Source organism: Antedon mediterranea, chromosome 5 (assembly GCF_964355755.1).
Source record: "Antedon mediterranea chromosome 5, ecAntMedi1.1, whole genome shotgun sequence".
NCBI classification, from domain to species: domain Eukaryota; kingdom Metazoa; phylum Echinodermata; class Crinoidea; order Comatulida; family Antedonidae; genus Antedon; species Antedon mediterranea.
The window spans coordinates 10,221,889-10,237,136 of record NC_092674.1 but is presented as its reverse complement, the minus strand read 5'-3'; the positions used below and the strand labels follow the sequence as shown (position 1 = coordinate 10,237,136).

The 15,248-nt window shown below is 31.5% G+C and overlaps 2 protein-coding genes across 6 annotated transcripts in view; one reads left to right on the top strand and one right to left on the bottom strand.

Moving 5' to 3' along the window:
• LOC140050018 (uncharacterized) overlaps positions 1–5,758 on the top strand; it is a 146,242-nt gene extending 140,484 nt beyond the window's left edge. For all 4 annotated transcript variants that reach the window (XM_072095009.1, XM_072095008.1, XM_072095007.1 and 1 more), the window contains one exon: positions 735–5,758. In XM_072095009.1, the coding sequence (XP_071951110.1) occupies positions 735–856 (122 nt within the window). In that variant the 3' untranslated portion in view covers positions 857–5,758. The remainder of the gene's footprint in view (positions 1–734) is intronic.
• Positions 5,759–7,098: 1,340 nt separating this feature from the next.
• Positions 7,099–13,335, bottom strand: LOC140048906 (uncharacterized). 2 transcript variants are annotated; one of them, XM_072093708.1, is made up of 4 exons: positions 13,218–13,335; positions 9,839–10,524; positions 9,292–9,515; positions 7,099–8,580 (listed from the first exon to the last, which is right to left on the bottom strand). In XM_072093708.1, the coding sequence occupies exons 2-4, from the start codon at positions 10,505–10,507 to the stop codon at positions 8,130–8,132; spliced, it is 1,344 nt and encodes a 447-aa protein (XP_071949809.1). In that variant the 5' UTR covers positions 10,508–10,524; positions 13,218–13,335; the 3' UTR covers positions 7,099–8,129. The 2 variants fall into 2 exon arrangements, with proteins under 2 accessions (XP_071949809.1, XP_071949810.1); XM_072093709.1 differs by lacking the exon at positions 13,218–13,335 and adding an exon at positions 11,870–11,924.
• Positions 13,336–15,248: the final 1,913 nt, after the last annotated feature.

Here is a 15,248-nt window from a genome sequence, read left to right as displayed (position 1 = left end):
CTTTTGATACTCAAACCTCACAAATGTTCTAGTAATCACAGCAGTTTTGTTTATGTTTGGTACTGAGCTTTTAAAGTCCATCCTCATGTCTCTTGATATATTGAGTCATCCTCCCACCCCTCTATAGGGGTATAACTTCTCCGGATTATTTTGGATATGGAAAAAAAAAAATATCTAGAGGCATTATTTTTTTTCCTAAGAGGTTAAGGCAGAAATCATGAATAATTCATTACCTTAATTATTTTCTATTATAAAGAATTGCACGATAGCTGATCTACTTCCTTAATGTACTAAATCTAACTTTCTAAATAATCTCAACTATTTAAAAAAAACATGTTCTTGATAGACCTCGAACCGAGGGCTCCAGTGTAATATGTTAAAGCCTTTACCACTAGACCAAACATTTCGGTTGGCAAATACATTATTTAATCTCCCTCCCTACTTATATAGCACCATCTCTAATGTCCCATATTATGTCATAATTATTCTAATGAATTATTCATGATTTCTGCCTTAGTCTCATAGGAAAAAAAATAATGCAGTAGAGAGCTCTGCGACGACCTATTCATTTATGTCAATTATGTGTTAAATATGCATCTTGACATACTGTACACCTAACAGAATCAACAAAATTGGGACCAGACTCAATAAATGCAAATAGTATCACCATACGTCCTACTCTTTGCTTTCCACTTTGTTTGTCCTTGATTTAATTTTTTTTCTTCTACTTATAGAATTCTTCCGGGAGCTTGATCAGGAATGCGGTGCATTATCCCTTTACAACAGTACTCTGATCGATCTTGTCAAGTACGTACGTGCAGGCCTTCGTTGGCTTAAAGAGACATCACATCTTTAGCACGGTGCCATCCCTGAGCACCAGCAACGTCGGTCCAAATCTCAAGACACTCCGCTACAAATCTATGTTGATGTTTTTAAAAGCTTAAACAATTCCACCTTGTGTATATTTTATACTGTGAAAAAAATGAAAGTATAATGTGTTATATATACAAAGATTTTATTAAGGTTTAACAACAGAGTTTATAAGTACTATTCCAAAGCAGCGAGTATTTTTAAAATGCCATCATGCTTGGGCTGTAGTATCTTAATTGAGTTCAGATATAGATAGTGAAAAAATGATCCCTTGTATTTAAATTTTTTTTCTAGCCTTTTTTAAAATACATATTTTGCACATGTTTTCAATCTCTTTTCAATTAGTGGGTTTGGGTTGGGAATAGAATCCAAACATGCTACTTATGTTTTGGGTTCATTTAGTCCAAAGAAATTGACCTATATTACTATTTCTGTTAAGCAATGATACTATTATTTGTTTGGATGTCTTGAAAAATAGCTTATAATAATTTCACCCAATTCCTACTGTATCTACAAAGATGCATTATTTGTCCAGTATCATGAAATGATACAGCATCACATGTGAGATCTGTATCATCAGAGCTTAAATTTAGTGATATATTTTGCTTAGTGCCTATGATATAATATCACATGTGTATCACATATGATATGATATTAAGGAATTTGTCTATGATACTGGAAAAGAGAATTTGGAGTAATTAAACATTCAGCAATTCAACAAAATGCTTAATTTTCTCGCATATTAAAAATGTTGTTTTGTTCACAGAATGTATTCAATAATAATCTGTATCATCGTCTTCAATTCAACTTTTTATTCACAAATCATTTTTCAGGTTATTCATAAACTTGATGATTCATATTATTAGCAATATTTTTTTTATATTATTACCGTCACAAAATTCAACATACATTCTTATTAATAATTATTATTAATACAGTAATTACAAATTAAGCAATTACTTATTTTTTGGTTTATGATTGTTATGTTGTATATTATATTTTTAACAAAACTACTAATTAAAAGAGAGAATGAAATGCTGAATTTATCCATATTTGGATTAAAAATCTTGCCAAAGTCTACAGACATTTTAAAAGATTATTTTTAATTAGAATAAACACCCATGTTTTAAAGTTAGTTTAAATCCATCACATTATTAAGATGTTGACCGAATCGATTCTTTTGTTATCATTTTTGTCTTCCAATGCTAGCTTCCAATCCGCCTGAATAAACCCCATTTTGTTTAATGAACGCCTCAGATTTAGAAATAATTTTTTGTATAAGGAAATTCAAAATGATTAGTTTTCGATATAGTGCTATTAATTGTGAATTCTGTATGTCTATACGATGGTATTTTCATTAGTATTAATATAAACTTAATCAATTATCATCATTATTATATATTAGTACAACTAGTTAATTCTGTACAAATGATCACAAAACTTTAATATATAAAATGTAATTAATAATTAAGTATTTGTAGAGAATATTGCCTTATTACACTTCTGTTTAAAACCACTGTTGAATTTATTCAAAGTCATTTATAGAATCTGAAAAAGTAAAGTACAAGGTTCACTTTCAGGGTGTTTTTTTTTCTTCATAAGAATAGGCTTAAATACAAGGGGTATACAGTAGATCATTTTGAACCATTCATGCTATTTTTTTCTCCATTAAATGGAATTTTTTTTGGTTCAAGAATGGTTCAAGAATGTTTCAGGAATATGTGATTGATTGAGAATAAGATTTTTGTTCCATTTGATAAAGCTGTAGATAAAACCATCTTACACTCTCAGTACATTAGCAACACAGGGAAATGGTATTACTGTATTATTAATATTCGTATGGGCGTGTGCTCTATCTGTGGGAAATGACCATGTCAGCTTGGAAGTTTTATTAGTATGACGTTATCTCTTGCATTTTATTTAATAGAGAAAAAGACAATGTGTGCTTTGTTTAATAATAAAATCCAAATATTTAGGAATGGAAAATAACATTTCCATAATTCGAGCATGAATCATGCAAGAAATCTTCTCAATGTAATAAGAAAGAAATTCTTGTTGAACCATTATTATGCCTTTCAAGCGAGTGCCTCCTGTGCTTATAATATATTAATATTTAATTTTATTTTCTATTATATTTTTTTTTTGTCTTATTAATTAATATTTTTAAATAATAAATTAATGAAATTTTGAAAAATATTAAAAAATTGATTCCTAAGTTTTTTGGAAGATAAAGTTATTTAAGAAGTTAAAGATAATGGTGTAAACAATTTATTGTTAACACAACTCCAAACAAAACTAAAGTAAAAATAAAGATATTTAAATAAAATGCAACTCTTTTGGTAAAAAATACATTGATTATAGAAGATTGTCCTGTCCTATTTAATTATATTTATAATAGAACTTTGTTTTTTAATTTTAAAAGGTAATTTTGTTTATGAGTGATTTTGTTTGATATTTCTATCAAAGCAATATTAAAAGATAATAAATGGTAATATTATTTTCTTTTATTCAGTTGCCATGGTGCCACACTTTATGGTGCAAGATAAATGAATTATTTATAAACTGAACATATTATCATTTTGTCCGAAAACTACATACATAGCAGCCTTAATTATTTTGAACGTAAATGCTGCACAAAGGTTGTCATAGAGAATGATATGCAAAAATTACAACCCGTTTTAAAATAATTTATTTATTTGACAGCAGTCCAAAAAATATCAATAACTTCAATTAAACTTATAAAAAATAAGGTGGTTTATTTTAACCAATTTTTTTTTTTTGACGGTAAACTATTTTGTTGTGTTTAACATAACACTGATGATAAAATGCTATAAAGACAACTTTTTTTATATAGATGAATTTCTTAACAGACGCGTCTATCAACAGAGGGCGCTGTATATGTTGTTTTCAATTATTTAAGAGAAATGTTGGCATGTAAAAACATATGATTACATCCATTTTGTGCATATTTAAGTCTTAATATATGAGTTTATTTAAATGTAAATACTGTAATTAAACTGTATCGATTTCCTGTATAATTAAGTGGAAGGTATTTGCATACTACAGCATCTCATATGCAAGTTATCTTTCAACCACATGTATATTTAAATGTACATTAACCGTATTCGACCTTCATCTGTTTACCTTACCGACGAATTCTCTCAACGTTTCAGTGAAATAAGATATGATCGTGAAATTTTAATCAAACGACAAATAGTCCCATGGAAATGAATTTGAATTATTATATAATGAAGCAATATCACACGTTTATGTTCATTTAATGAAAATAGTGTTAATTTTTCGTATGAATAGTTCACATTGTAATGTTACTACATTGTTTTAAACTTTGTAGGGGTAAAAATTACAATTTTAATAAATGTGGTCTTAACACAACAATTGTACAATTTTACTGAATATGTACACTTTTCACAATAGCCTTGCATTAATTTAGTCTGATTATTGTAAGATTATTTTTGTTAGGTGGTATTCACTAAAATAATTCTACCATCAGATAGTATTGGCAAACTTTACTTCCATTGTTAAATCTCATAGTTTTCAGTCCAGAAATTATTTTTACAGTATATAATATTTGTAATAAGAGGTTAACAAATCAAAATTTGGCCGTTTAAATATCTTGGTTTATTTGATTGGTATCCGTCATTTAAGCATTGTAAAAATGTATATTAACATTCCGTATGGATATATACAAAGCTATGCTGAATATAAGCTCTTCAGACTGACTATTACGACAGATAATATTTATATAAAGTGTTTGTGTGTTTATTTTGTCAACTTAAAAAATGTATAATATTTTTTTTCTTACGAAAAGAGAGATATTCAACAAATGCTTTGATCATTTTTTGTTGATGGTATGATATGTATTTATATTTTGCTTTAATTATTTGTGAGTGTAAACATGTTATTATTGTATCGGTATACTATAAACAGCGTTTATACCTATGTTTATTTTTTTCATATCTTTATTAGATAATACAATGCTGGTGTTTTTGTATTGTTCTCTACGCATGTGTCGAGTTCCTTGAATGCTGGTTATTACTTAAATAACTATATATGTATATATATATATATATATATATATAGGCCTACTTCCCTTTGGATGGAGATATGACTACCATACCCAATTCTTAAAACTGATTTTATGAATTCATTTAAAACTGCCAGGATAGTAGTACCGTTTTTTCGGTACAATATAGTTCATATTTTGAAAAGAAGTTACTATTGTAATCACTACAATTTGTTACTTTATTTTACTTTTCTGCCATACAGTAAAATTACTGCTATAGTTTCCTTGGATGTAGGTCACGCAGGAGAGTTCACCTAGCGAAAGTTTGGATGATGGTGGGCTTAGGTCCTTGTGTTGCCTCTAAATGGGAACCAAGCTTTAACACAACTAGGCGTTGTGACATCTTTCGGATTATTACACCAATTTGTACAATGAGTTATTACGGATGTGAACTACGAATTAGTTTTTAAAATATGCAGAGACTCGATTCAGTCTTTTCACGTTCACAATCGTTAAGTCATAAGTAATTCTACTACATCTATAGCGGCTACCTAATTATTTTTGTAGTCCTTAGCTCTACTATTTTTAAAATACCAAAAAACATCTTAATTGGGCCGTTCTACTCTTTTTCCTTTTTAATGGTACTAAATTGACTACAGTACTATACTGCTACTACAAATTGTGTATCACTACTAAATCACGCTTTAGACCCTGACTGATAAACCAGCATTCGTTCTGTGCCTAAAATGTTGAGTTTGGAGAGAGATGTAGAGACTGTATTTTATTGAAACATTGTACAATGAAACAAAGGTGAACTGCTGATCACTGTAAGTTTAAGAAATAAATATGAACGTGTGCGAAGAAGTATTTGACTCTGTCTTGTTTATGTCTTGTTGAAATTGCCATGATTATGAGTAATGATGAAGTAGGAAGCTCACCTATCTCGATGCATAATTTTCTAATACACATAAGGAAGTAAAGCCCAATTTAGAAGAGGACTTTTTTGGCATCAAATTTCTATCAAAATATATATATACATATCCATCTGCTGGGCCAAGGAACAGGATTTATGGAAATTAAATGTATGCTATCCTACGACCTGCAAACCTGGTCCGGATTGCCTCCAAATTTAATGGAGTGGTCCTTGTATTTTCATTTTGGTAAAGATCTTGCCATTACTTTTTGAGTAATCTTGCTATCAAACAAACAGACAAACACGACTACATATACCTCCTTGGCGGAGGTAAATAACGGTATAAACGCTTATAAATATAATTGTCTTAGCAAGAACATATTAACAGTGGTGCAAGAATGATTTCTAATGATCTATGATAAAAGAAATGCAAATAAAATTTCGTTTTGACATCATTGTATCAGGATAATCATATAAAAATGTTAGAGTATATTCTTTAGAAACCTGTTGACCTTGCAGTCATTGATGACATGGTTTATTTGTTCGATACTGTCCATATTTTGCTTCATGGAGAGTTCTTTAATGTTTTATACTACCAATGCCATTTCTGAGACTGTTGAGGTTGACCCAGGTTTTCTTTCTCATACATACATGTTGAGCTTGCTTGATAGGCCATCAACCAACATGCAGGAGAAAAAGACCAATTACGGACTGTGAATGAAGTCTTTATTCCAGAGCATGAGGACTGTTACTTACACCTCAACATAATAACGTAAGTAAACACTGTATCTTAAGGTCTACAGTATTGGACTGATTAATTATTATTTTGTTTTTCATATGCAGTTTTACAATTTTTGATATATATATATATATATGCATACAGTATGTTTCAATTCTATTAGATCTCATCAGTGCAGCTAAGGTTTTGAAATATGGGCCAGTTATGTGGGACATAATACACTGTTTATGAACACAAAAATTGCACAAAACGAAAGTCACAGGCACAAAATAAATTCTAAACCGCCCCAGTAATATACTGAATATTAATTAACCTGTAAGAAAAACAAGGCCATATACATGGCTGCAGGTGCATGCTCAAATTTGACTTGGTGTTTACCAACTGACCGACCAACATAGTGAGCTGTAGAGTTGCATTTGCATGCGACTAAAAAGTGGACAAATACCTATAATAAATAGACAGAAGATAATTATATATCTTTAAACTTTAATAACTTTATGAATTACAAAATAAAAACACTGTTAAAAAAACTACACTGTACTATATCCTAGTTAAAAATATGGGAAGACATTTAAAAAATATGAATGAGTCTTATAAAATCCAATAACAATTTGAATTCTACTTAGCAACATTATTTTGTGATATATCTATTAAAACTACAAATTTGTAAGAGTATCAATGTTTTTGGCAAATAAAGAAAGAAGCTAATACTACTAACTATCAATCAAACTGTAGTAAAACATTTATAGCATTTACGTTTTAGAAATTTCCACAATAATTATCATTAACTGTATTCTACAATCTAAAAACTATTTGAATTCTACATTATTTTGTGATATGTTTATCTATTACAAAATTATTAAGCGTATTACATTTTTATAAATAAAGAAACAAATATGGAATGTAGCTTTATGTTCAGAAATGTCAACAATATGAATCGAGAAGTTTTCTAAATACAAATAAATTAATAAGATTATTTAATATTTTTGATAAAATAAAAAATAAAGCTAAAACTTCATCATTATATCAGTCTACAACTACCAAGCTAGAGTTATTTTTATCTATTACATAACACTACCAAAACTATTTTTTATTCACATCTAAAATGATTTTCTAATCGCACTAAAAATATCAACTATTTACAACTACTACATACATTACCTCTAATAGAAAACAGAAATGTAATGTTATGAAATCACCTATGTACAACTACTTTTCCGATTGGATACAGTAGCCACAACAGGTACAGGTGGGTCACATACATTACCTCCAATAAAAATGATATAACTATATTAAAATATATGTGTTTGAATAAAGAATCCATGAAAAATATACAATGCATACTGGTGATGGTTTTTAGATTGTAATTAAAGGAATTGTTGTGACTAGGGAGCTTTTGTTTGCGATCGATGTCTTGTCAGTCGTCACCTCGACAGAAATCAAGTCTGTGTTGTGAAGAGCGAGAAAACAATATTCCTGCATGCGCACAATGTACTAACATGACGCAATTTGGGCATCAGTAGTTGTAAATCGAAAGCTCCCTATTACTGAAAGCAGAGCTACTATACCAAACAGTACAACCTTTACACTTCAACTCCTTTCATACAGTTGTACTTGTGCGTCAAGACCTTGGTTATCTCTTCACAGAGGACATGCCACTCTTTGTCATACTTTTCTATAGAGTTGTTGTCTGGATGGTAGTGAACAATAGCTTTCTGTACCAGTTTCTTCAAGCGGGTCTCTTCGATCTTTGATTTCTTTGGCAAGTCTTCAGGTAGCTTATGTTCTGCATTCTTTGGTGGATGGTTCTTGTAGATATAAACAAGACAGTCATACTTATCGTCCATATACTTAAACTTGGCGATGACAAGTTTAAGTTTCTCCAGAGTTTCTTCCCGTTCCTTCATCCAAGCAGTCGTTTCTTCCGCAACTGTCTGTACTTGGTAGGATTCAAGAGTTTGAGCACAAACCTGGTACCAATCCTTATGGGTCAGAACACGTGGATGTAGACTATGAGCCAGAGTGATGGCACCCCTAGAAAAAGTAAAATATATTGTCAGTCTGTTGCTTTTCTTCTTTTAGCTTCTTATGCCAGGATTAGGAAAAAATAAATAAATTGGAGATATTGAAATTAGAGAAAAATGGCCAGTAGAGTCTTAGAAGAAATAGTAAAATGGTAACCCCATGGATAGCTAAAGGAAAAGGCGGAGGAAAGATTTGGAAAGAGTGAACTGGTGCAATAGATGTGGTTTTTGTAGCATGCACAGGCTTCTAACCTGCAGTGGAGTGATAACAGCTGACAATGAATAATAGTAAAAGAACTGTAAATGTACTAAATAGGGAGAACTTAAACTGGGAGCTGTAATGAAGTCCGATTTAAAATACATAGTTACTTGGATATTGCAGGAGCCTGTAGCAAGTGAAATGAAATTTGTTTTTATCTTACATAATGAAACATAAATACATTTGGAATTAATTTTTTATCAATATTTATTGAAAATGGGGTAAATTATACTTGATAAATTATAGTTGTATAATACTATACTTTTTTACAAAAGGTATTGTGCTAAAAATATCAGGCCAGTTGTCACAACTTTGAGCAGAAAGGACTGACAACAAAAATACAGATTCCCTGTTGAGGTTCCTGAGTAGACGTTTCCTATACTTGCTCAGAGAACCAACTATGTAAAGTGATGAAAAAGAGTACTTAACTCACTTATAGAGAAAAGAAATACCTATACTTACTTGAAATAAGGTCTTGCCTTGAACTTCAGCTTTAGTACGATATCATAGATAGCTCCAATTCGGCTCATAGCAATGGCTTCCAGTTCAACATCTTTCTCACGAGTCAACAGGATGGACTTCTTGTACCAGTCTAGAACTTCCCAAACCATGTCAAAGTTTAAGTCCTCCTCATTCATCAGAATCTTTTCTTTTAATTGGTCAGCAGTTGCTAATGCTTGTCTTGCCTATTATAGCAAACATTTTGGAAAGATAGTAGGTTTAACAAGTCTCAGTTTAGAAAATGTTCATACAATAACATTTTTATTGATTGATTAAATTCATAATTTATTAATTTACATGACTGAATAGGTAAAATACTCTTATGTTGCAGTCAACATTTTTTGTTTGTTTAGTTCGGAAGTCAACAAAGGAATATACCAACATCAAATATGTATTTTGAATATTACTCTTAAAAGAAACATACCATTGCTCTAAATGAAACCAGACCAGTTTATATGTACTGTACACTATTTTAAGAATGTCAGTTTGTTAATGTTTTTTCAATTACCTCAACAACAGCTGTCTGCATCACAATATCTTCATGGAGTACATTGACCTCTAACAAGACCTCATTGTTATTGCAACCATAGCGTCTAGCTTCCTCTACAGGCTGATGACAATCATAAAGAAGGCTCTTTGACTTTTTGTAGACACCTTGCTGTAGCAGGTTGATTGCCTTTGACAGCAGAAACTCAGCATACAAAATGGAAACAGAGGCCTTCAGATCTCGAGTCGGAACCAATTGGCAAGCTAAATTCATCAGTCTCTCTTTCTCCTCTGACATATTGGGTTGATTTGTAACAAAGTCAAAACTCTCCTGCAAACACTGGTGCATCTTCTGAACGAGACTATCAGACCAGATATGGTCATTACCTGCATCTTTTCCGCACACCCAAGCTTTAGAAAAGCGCTTAAGCCCTTCCTTGTACAGATACAACACCAAGCTACGTCTGTGAAGGTTTTCCATTGATGCTAACCTCCAGGATGTCATTGCAAGATTCTTGTTGGCGGCTGCAGCTTCTTTAGGGGTTGTGGCACATTCCAAGGCTTCTGTGTAGCACTGCCTAGCCTTTTCTAGTCGGACTTTGATTAACGAAGGACTGAAACCGCTTGAAACAGCTCTGTAGAGTTTGTTGCCCTTACCACGCTTTAGATCAGATTGGCTTTGGTTTTCCATGCCTGGAAAAAGTTGCTCTGAAAACAACAACAAACAGTCAATGTTATTTTTCTCATGTCTCTTCAGAATGTATTAATGTTATGCGCGATTTGAACGATTTGCGCAATTTGAAATTGCGCCAACAAAATCCTTGCGCAATTTGAATTGAAACATGTGTTTCAAATTGCGCAAGCAACGTATTAAATTGCGCAAGTAATCTGCAAATTGTGCAAGGTTTTTCGACAGATTGTGAAATCATGTACACCCATATTTTTATAGTAATTTCTAAGAATGATTCAAAAATAAAGATAAATATCGCATTTCCTTATTTTAGTAGTGCAAATATTGTTATAAGTTAGCATATCGTCGAAGAACCGACGAAGGAAAACGAAGCGGTGGTATTCCACCAGGCGGGCGCGGCGCGGGCGGCCGGCTATACTACTCTAGCCTAGCTAGGGTCTGGACTACTGATACTGACTAGGTTACATGGCCTAGCTTAAACTAATATTAAAAACTTAAAAAGTGAGTATTAAACATTATCTTCATTGAAATGGTCTTATTTATATAATAAAATACTAAATTTTAAACTCCTCTGCCTAGGCCTAGCCTATAGCCATGTATGGGAAAATTTACAGTTCGTTTTCAAATTGCGCAAAGGTGTCATATTGCGCAAGAAGTATCTTGCGCAATTTACAAATTGTGCAGCGCAATTTAAAATTGCGCAAAGATTTTCTTGCGCAATTTGAAATTGCGCAAGTTGATTGCGCAATTTGAAATTGCGCAAAAAAATCCTTGCGCAATTTTAAATTGCACAAGAATTATTTGCGCAATTTCAAATTGCGCAAATCGCGCATAACATTAATAATAATAATAATAATAAGATTTATATAGTGCACATATCCACAAAAATGCTCAAGGCGCTTGTGAAAAACCATGAAAAAACATATAAAAAATAAACCTTGAAACCTAAATACTACTGATAGTTTTGACAAAAACCGAAATAAAATAAGACCAATCGAACCCACATCACTGCTTCCGTTTACCAGCAATTTAAGGTGCATAGACCAGCCAGTACATAACTCACAGGTGTTCTCAGTGATGTGGGTATCTAGCTAAACAAATTAAATTGAAATCACAAAAAGCTAGGCCAAAAACAAGGCAGAGAAACCATCACTGAGAAAGCCTAACAAAAGGCTTTGAGAAATGTAAACAAAGGACTTAAGAACAATGGATACTGAGCCTAACACATTGACTTAAAAAGATCAAATTTTAAGGCCAAAAAAAAAAAGTGTTAAAATCATAAGAATGCTCGACAAGATGTTAGATCAACAAATCCAGAAGAAGGCAATAACAATAAAAGTGAACAATAAAAATGAAATTAACACTATCCAAGGCAAGCTTATTCAGCGCCAAGCATAGCCCACTTCATGGCTTTCACTCTAAAGCCATAAAGGTGGGTATTGATATTTCCATGCCAAATGAAAAAAAAAACTTCTCTGTCTTTTTTCCCCCAAATTTGGAATTTGGTTAGTGTGAAACGGCCAGAATGAAAATGTTTCCTAATTAATTAGCAAAATAAAGGCTAACAAACTTTTTCTTAATTGGCATTACCTCACTCATTAAGTTTTGCACTGATATATATAATCTTGTATATTTGGCTTGGAACAGTTGATAGATGGCTGTTAATTTGTCAAACAAAGGTTTAAGAAATGCTTTTGTTTTCTTTTGTTGAATAAATGGGTGTCACTATAAACAGTTCAAGCAGGGAGTTGTAATAACAACTCCCTGGTTCAAGCAATTGCTAATTATGAAATAACAGTATTTGTTTTGGGAAAATGTACAGTAAATAAACAGTATGTTTGATTTCAGGTGAAATTCAAGATTTTTAGGGGGAAATAACCTTTCAATTCTTTAAATCTTTCAATTTCCGCCAAAAAAATATAAGAGTTTCTTATCGAAAATAGTTTTATAATTATATAGAGATACAAAAAAATATTTGAATTAGTAAGTTTTGATGTCACATATAGGTACTTCAAAAAATATATTCCTGATAATAACTTGAAAAATGATGTTTACCGTAAAAACAAACCACAAAAAGCAAATAATATAATTTTGCCAAGTAAAATTTCAATTTTACAGAGTATAGTTCTCCTAGTTCTATATTTATAAAAAGTGTATTTTAATCAGTGCATTGTAATTTATTACTTTGCCAGTGTGGCATTCCATAGTTGGTATCCTTTCCTGTCAACATTGGAATGGAATGATTGATGGTTTTGGAAACACAATTGCATTGGTAACCTGTTGCACCGTATGGTGTTTACAAATATGGATGGATTTTATTAGATATTTTTTCAAGGGATTCCTAAAAAATAATTAAGATGGGGTCTATGTCGTAGATATAACGGGATGGGCATGGCGTCGAGTGGCATTAATAATAAAGTCAAAGGCGAGTCAACTGCCTAGTTTATGCATATTCTATGCCGGGCTTATGCATATACAGACCTAAGTTAAAAGAAGATTGCTTTCCTTCATACCACAAAGCAACACTCTAGGCCTACACATGAACCATGGAGGTATAATACCTCCATGAATGCATGAACTGGCTATATATAAATTAATGAGTTCATCATCTCTCTTTTTTTCATCCAATAAAATCTTCTACTCTACAACCTATAAATGCCATAAAACATAATAATTACAATTTGTTTGTGAAAATATACAAAATACTTACAAAACTGTAGGCTTAAGTTAAACTGAGTGTCGAAAAAAGAATACAGTAACTAGATATCAATAATAACTGAAGAACCACGGTCCACAACCACTCATCTGCCAAACAATCTCAGCTAGCTCCAACAAGTGTCACATTTTTGCAAGGTCAAAGTTTATAAAGAAAGTTTTCTAGGATGTTTCATTTTTATATGGGGTGATTTTGATTTTTTTTTAAAGATTCATTTGGTATATAAAAAATATGTAAATAGTGCAATATTCGGTAATATTAATAATAACTGACTTGCTGTTGATTAAAGTTAAATTTAAGACCTTCCACGTACTATGCAGTGTACAATCGTCGCCTGCGATAAATTATTTCACCCCCGCAAAAGAGCTAGCAAAAGCTGTAAACTTGCCAAGGTCTTAGCAGTTAGACCAATGTTTTGTAGTCAAACAATGCACTTTCAGATCTGACAAGCAACGAAGCGTGACGAGAGTTCAATTTGCTGTGCACAGAATATGAATTGATTGATATTTCATAAATTAATGGTAACCTTATTATCAATCTATACGCCTATATTATTGTCTGTTTCTTAAACAAACAAAAACGTATATGTTGTTTACTAATCATAATGTTCTCTACCAAGACCATGGCATGTAAAAAGCTAATAATAGTAATAGGCCTATACCAATATATTTATAGGTCCAGAGCTGCATAAAAGTTCAGAAATTTGTATCGTATTTTTATAGGCCTATTGTAGATAATTTTGTTTCTGAGATCACTGAAAGTATGTTATAACAATGCCTTACGTTTGGTGCTGAAGCAGCCTAGACATTGTAGTGCAATCATGATGTTTGTCTTAAATGACGTCCCATCCTTTAATGAGTTCATTAGAAAATCTGTTTTTAGTTTTAAAAATCGTGTGAACGCAAGTAGTAATTCCTTGATCATGGCCATTAATCGCCACGTTCTTAATGTGTCAAGAATGCACATACAATGGAATGCTTTGTTGCATTGACTTTATATATTTACATATCTTTGTTTTTGTTCTATGAGCTGTTAGATTAAGATTTTTTTTCTCTCTTTTGCTATGGATAAAATATTATGTCACCATGATATTCCGAAATAAAAAGATAAATGAAAAAAATGAATGAATGTACCATGTAATGTAACAAACTTCTTAAGCCTATAGTTCCAACTCAATCACTTTGATCAAATATCATTTGATATGAGTTATTTATCATTTTTCCATGTTCGTTTCATGAAAAAGTGTCCTAAGTGATTTCCCCCAGCTGAAAGCGGGTGTGCCAACAGGGGCTAATGAGCCCTATATACCTATTTACAACATTAATATTGTGTGATGATGAGGGTTGAACACGAAACACTTAACATAGGCTACTAATATATAAACATGAACCTTCACTACAAAACATAAACACTACTCACATTCAGTTATCATAAAGGATTTAGATACAGACGTAGGGCCGACGGTCGCATTTCTACAACAAAATATCGATGTTTAATTGTTCGGTGTGTTTTAGCCAAACAGGAATTTCCCAAATCGAAAAAGTTAGCAATTTGTATATAGGATGGTGATGCAATCAATAATGTCGGTATTTATTTTTGACACGAGGACTTGTTTGTTAAATATGAACATAAAATTACTGTATGTACATTTGTAGTTGAGGTCGTTCTAATATCACAACTACATTATAGTGTGTTGCAACAAAACAATTTTAAATCAATTAATAAATAATAATAAATATATAATAATATCAAATCTTATCAACCCCCACTCAATAATGTACCAGTCCATTATCAAAGGCATCGTTTTTGTTGCAATGTATGCATGCTCATTTCTACAAAACAATACATTGTTATTTAAGTTCTGAAAACGCCTTTACACCTTTTTGAGAACAATACCAATTTTATAAACCAATTTAGATAAACACCAATAACATACAAAGGGTATTAGGTTCCCTAGTAGCCTCTATTAATATGCATTTGTTATTCAGAACATCATGCTTCACATTTTACCTTTCTAGCAATTTA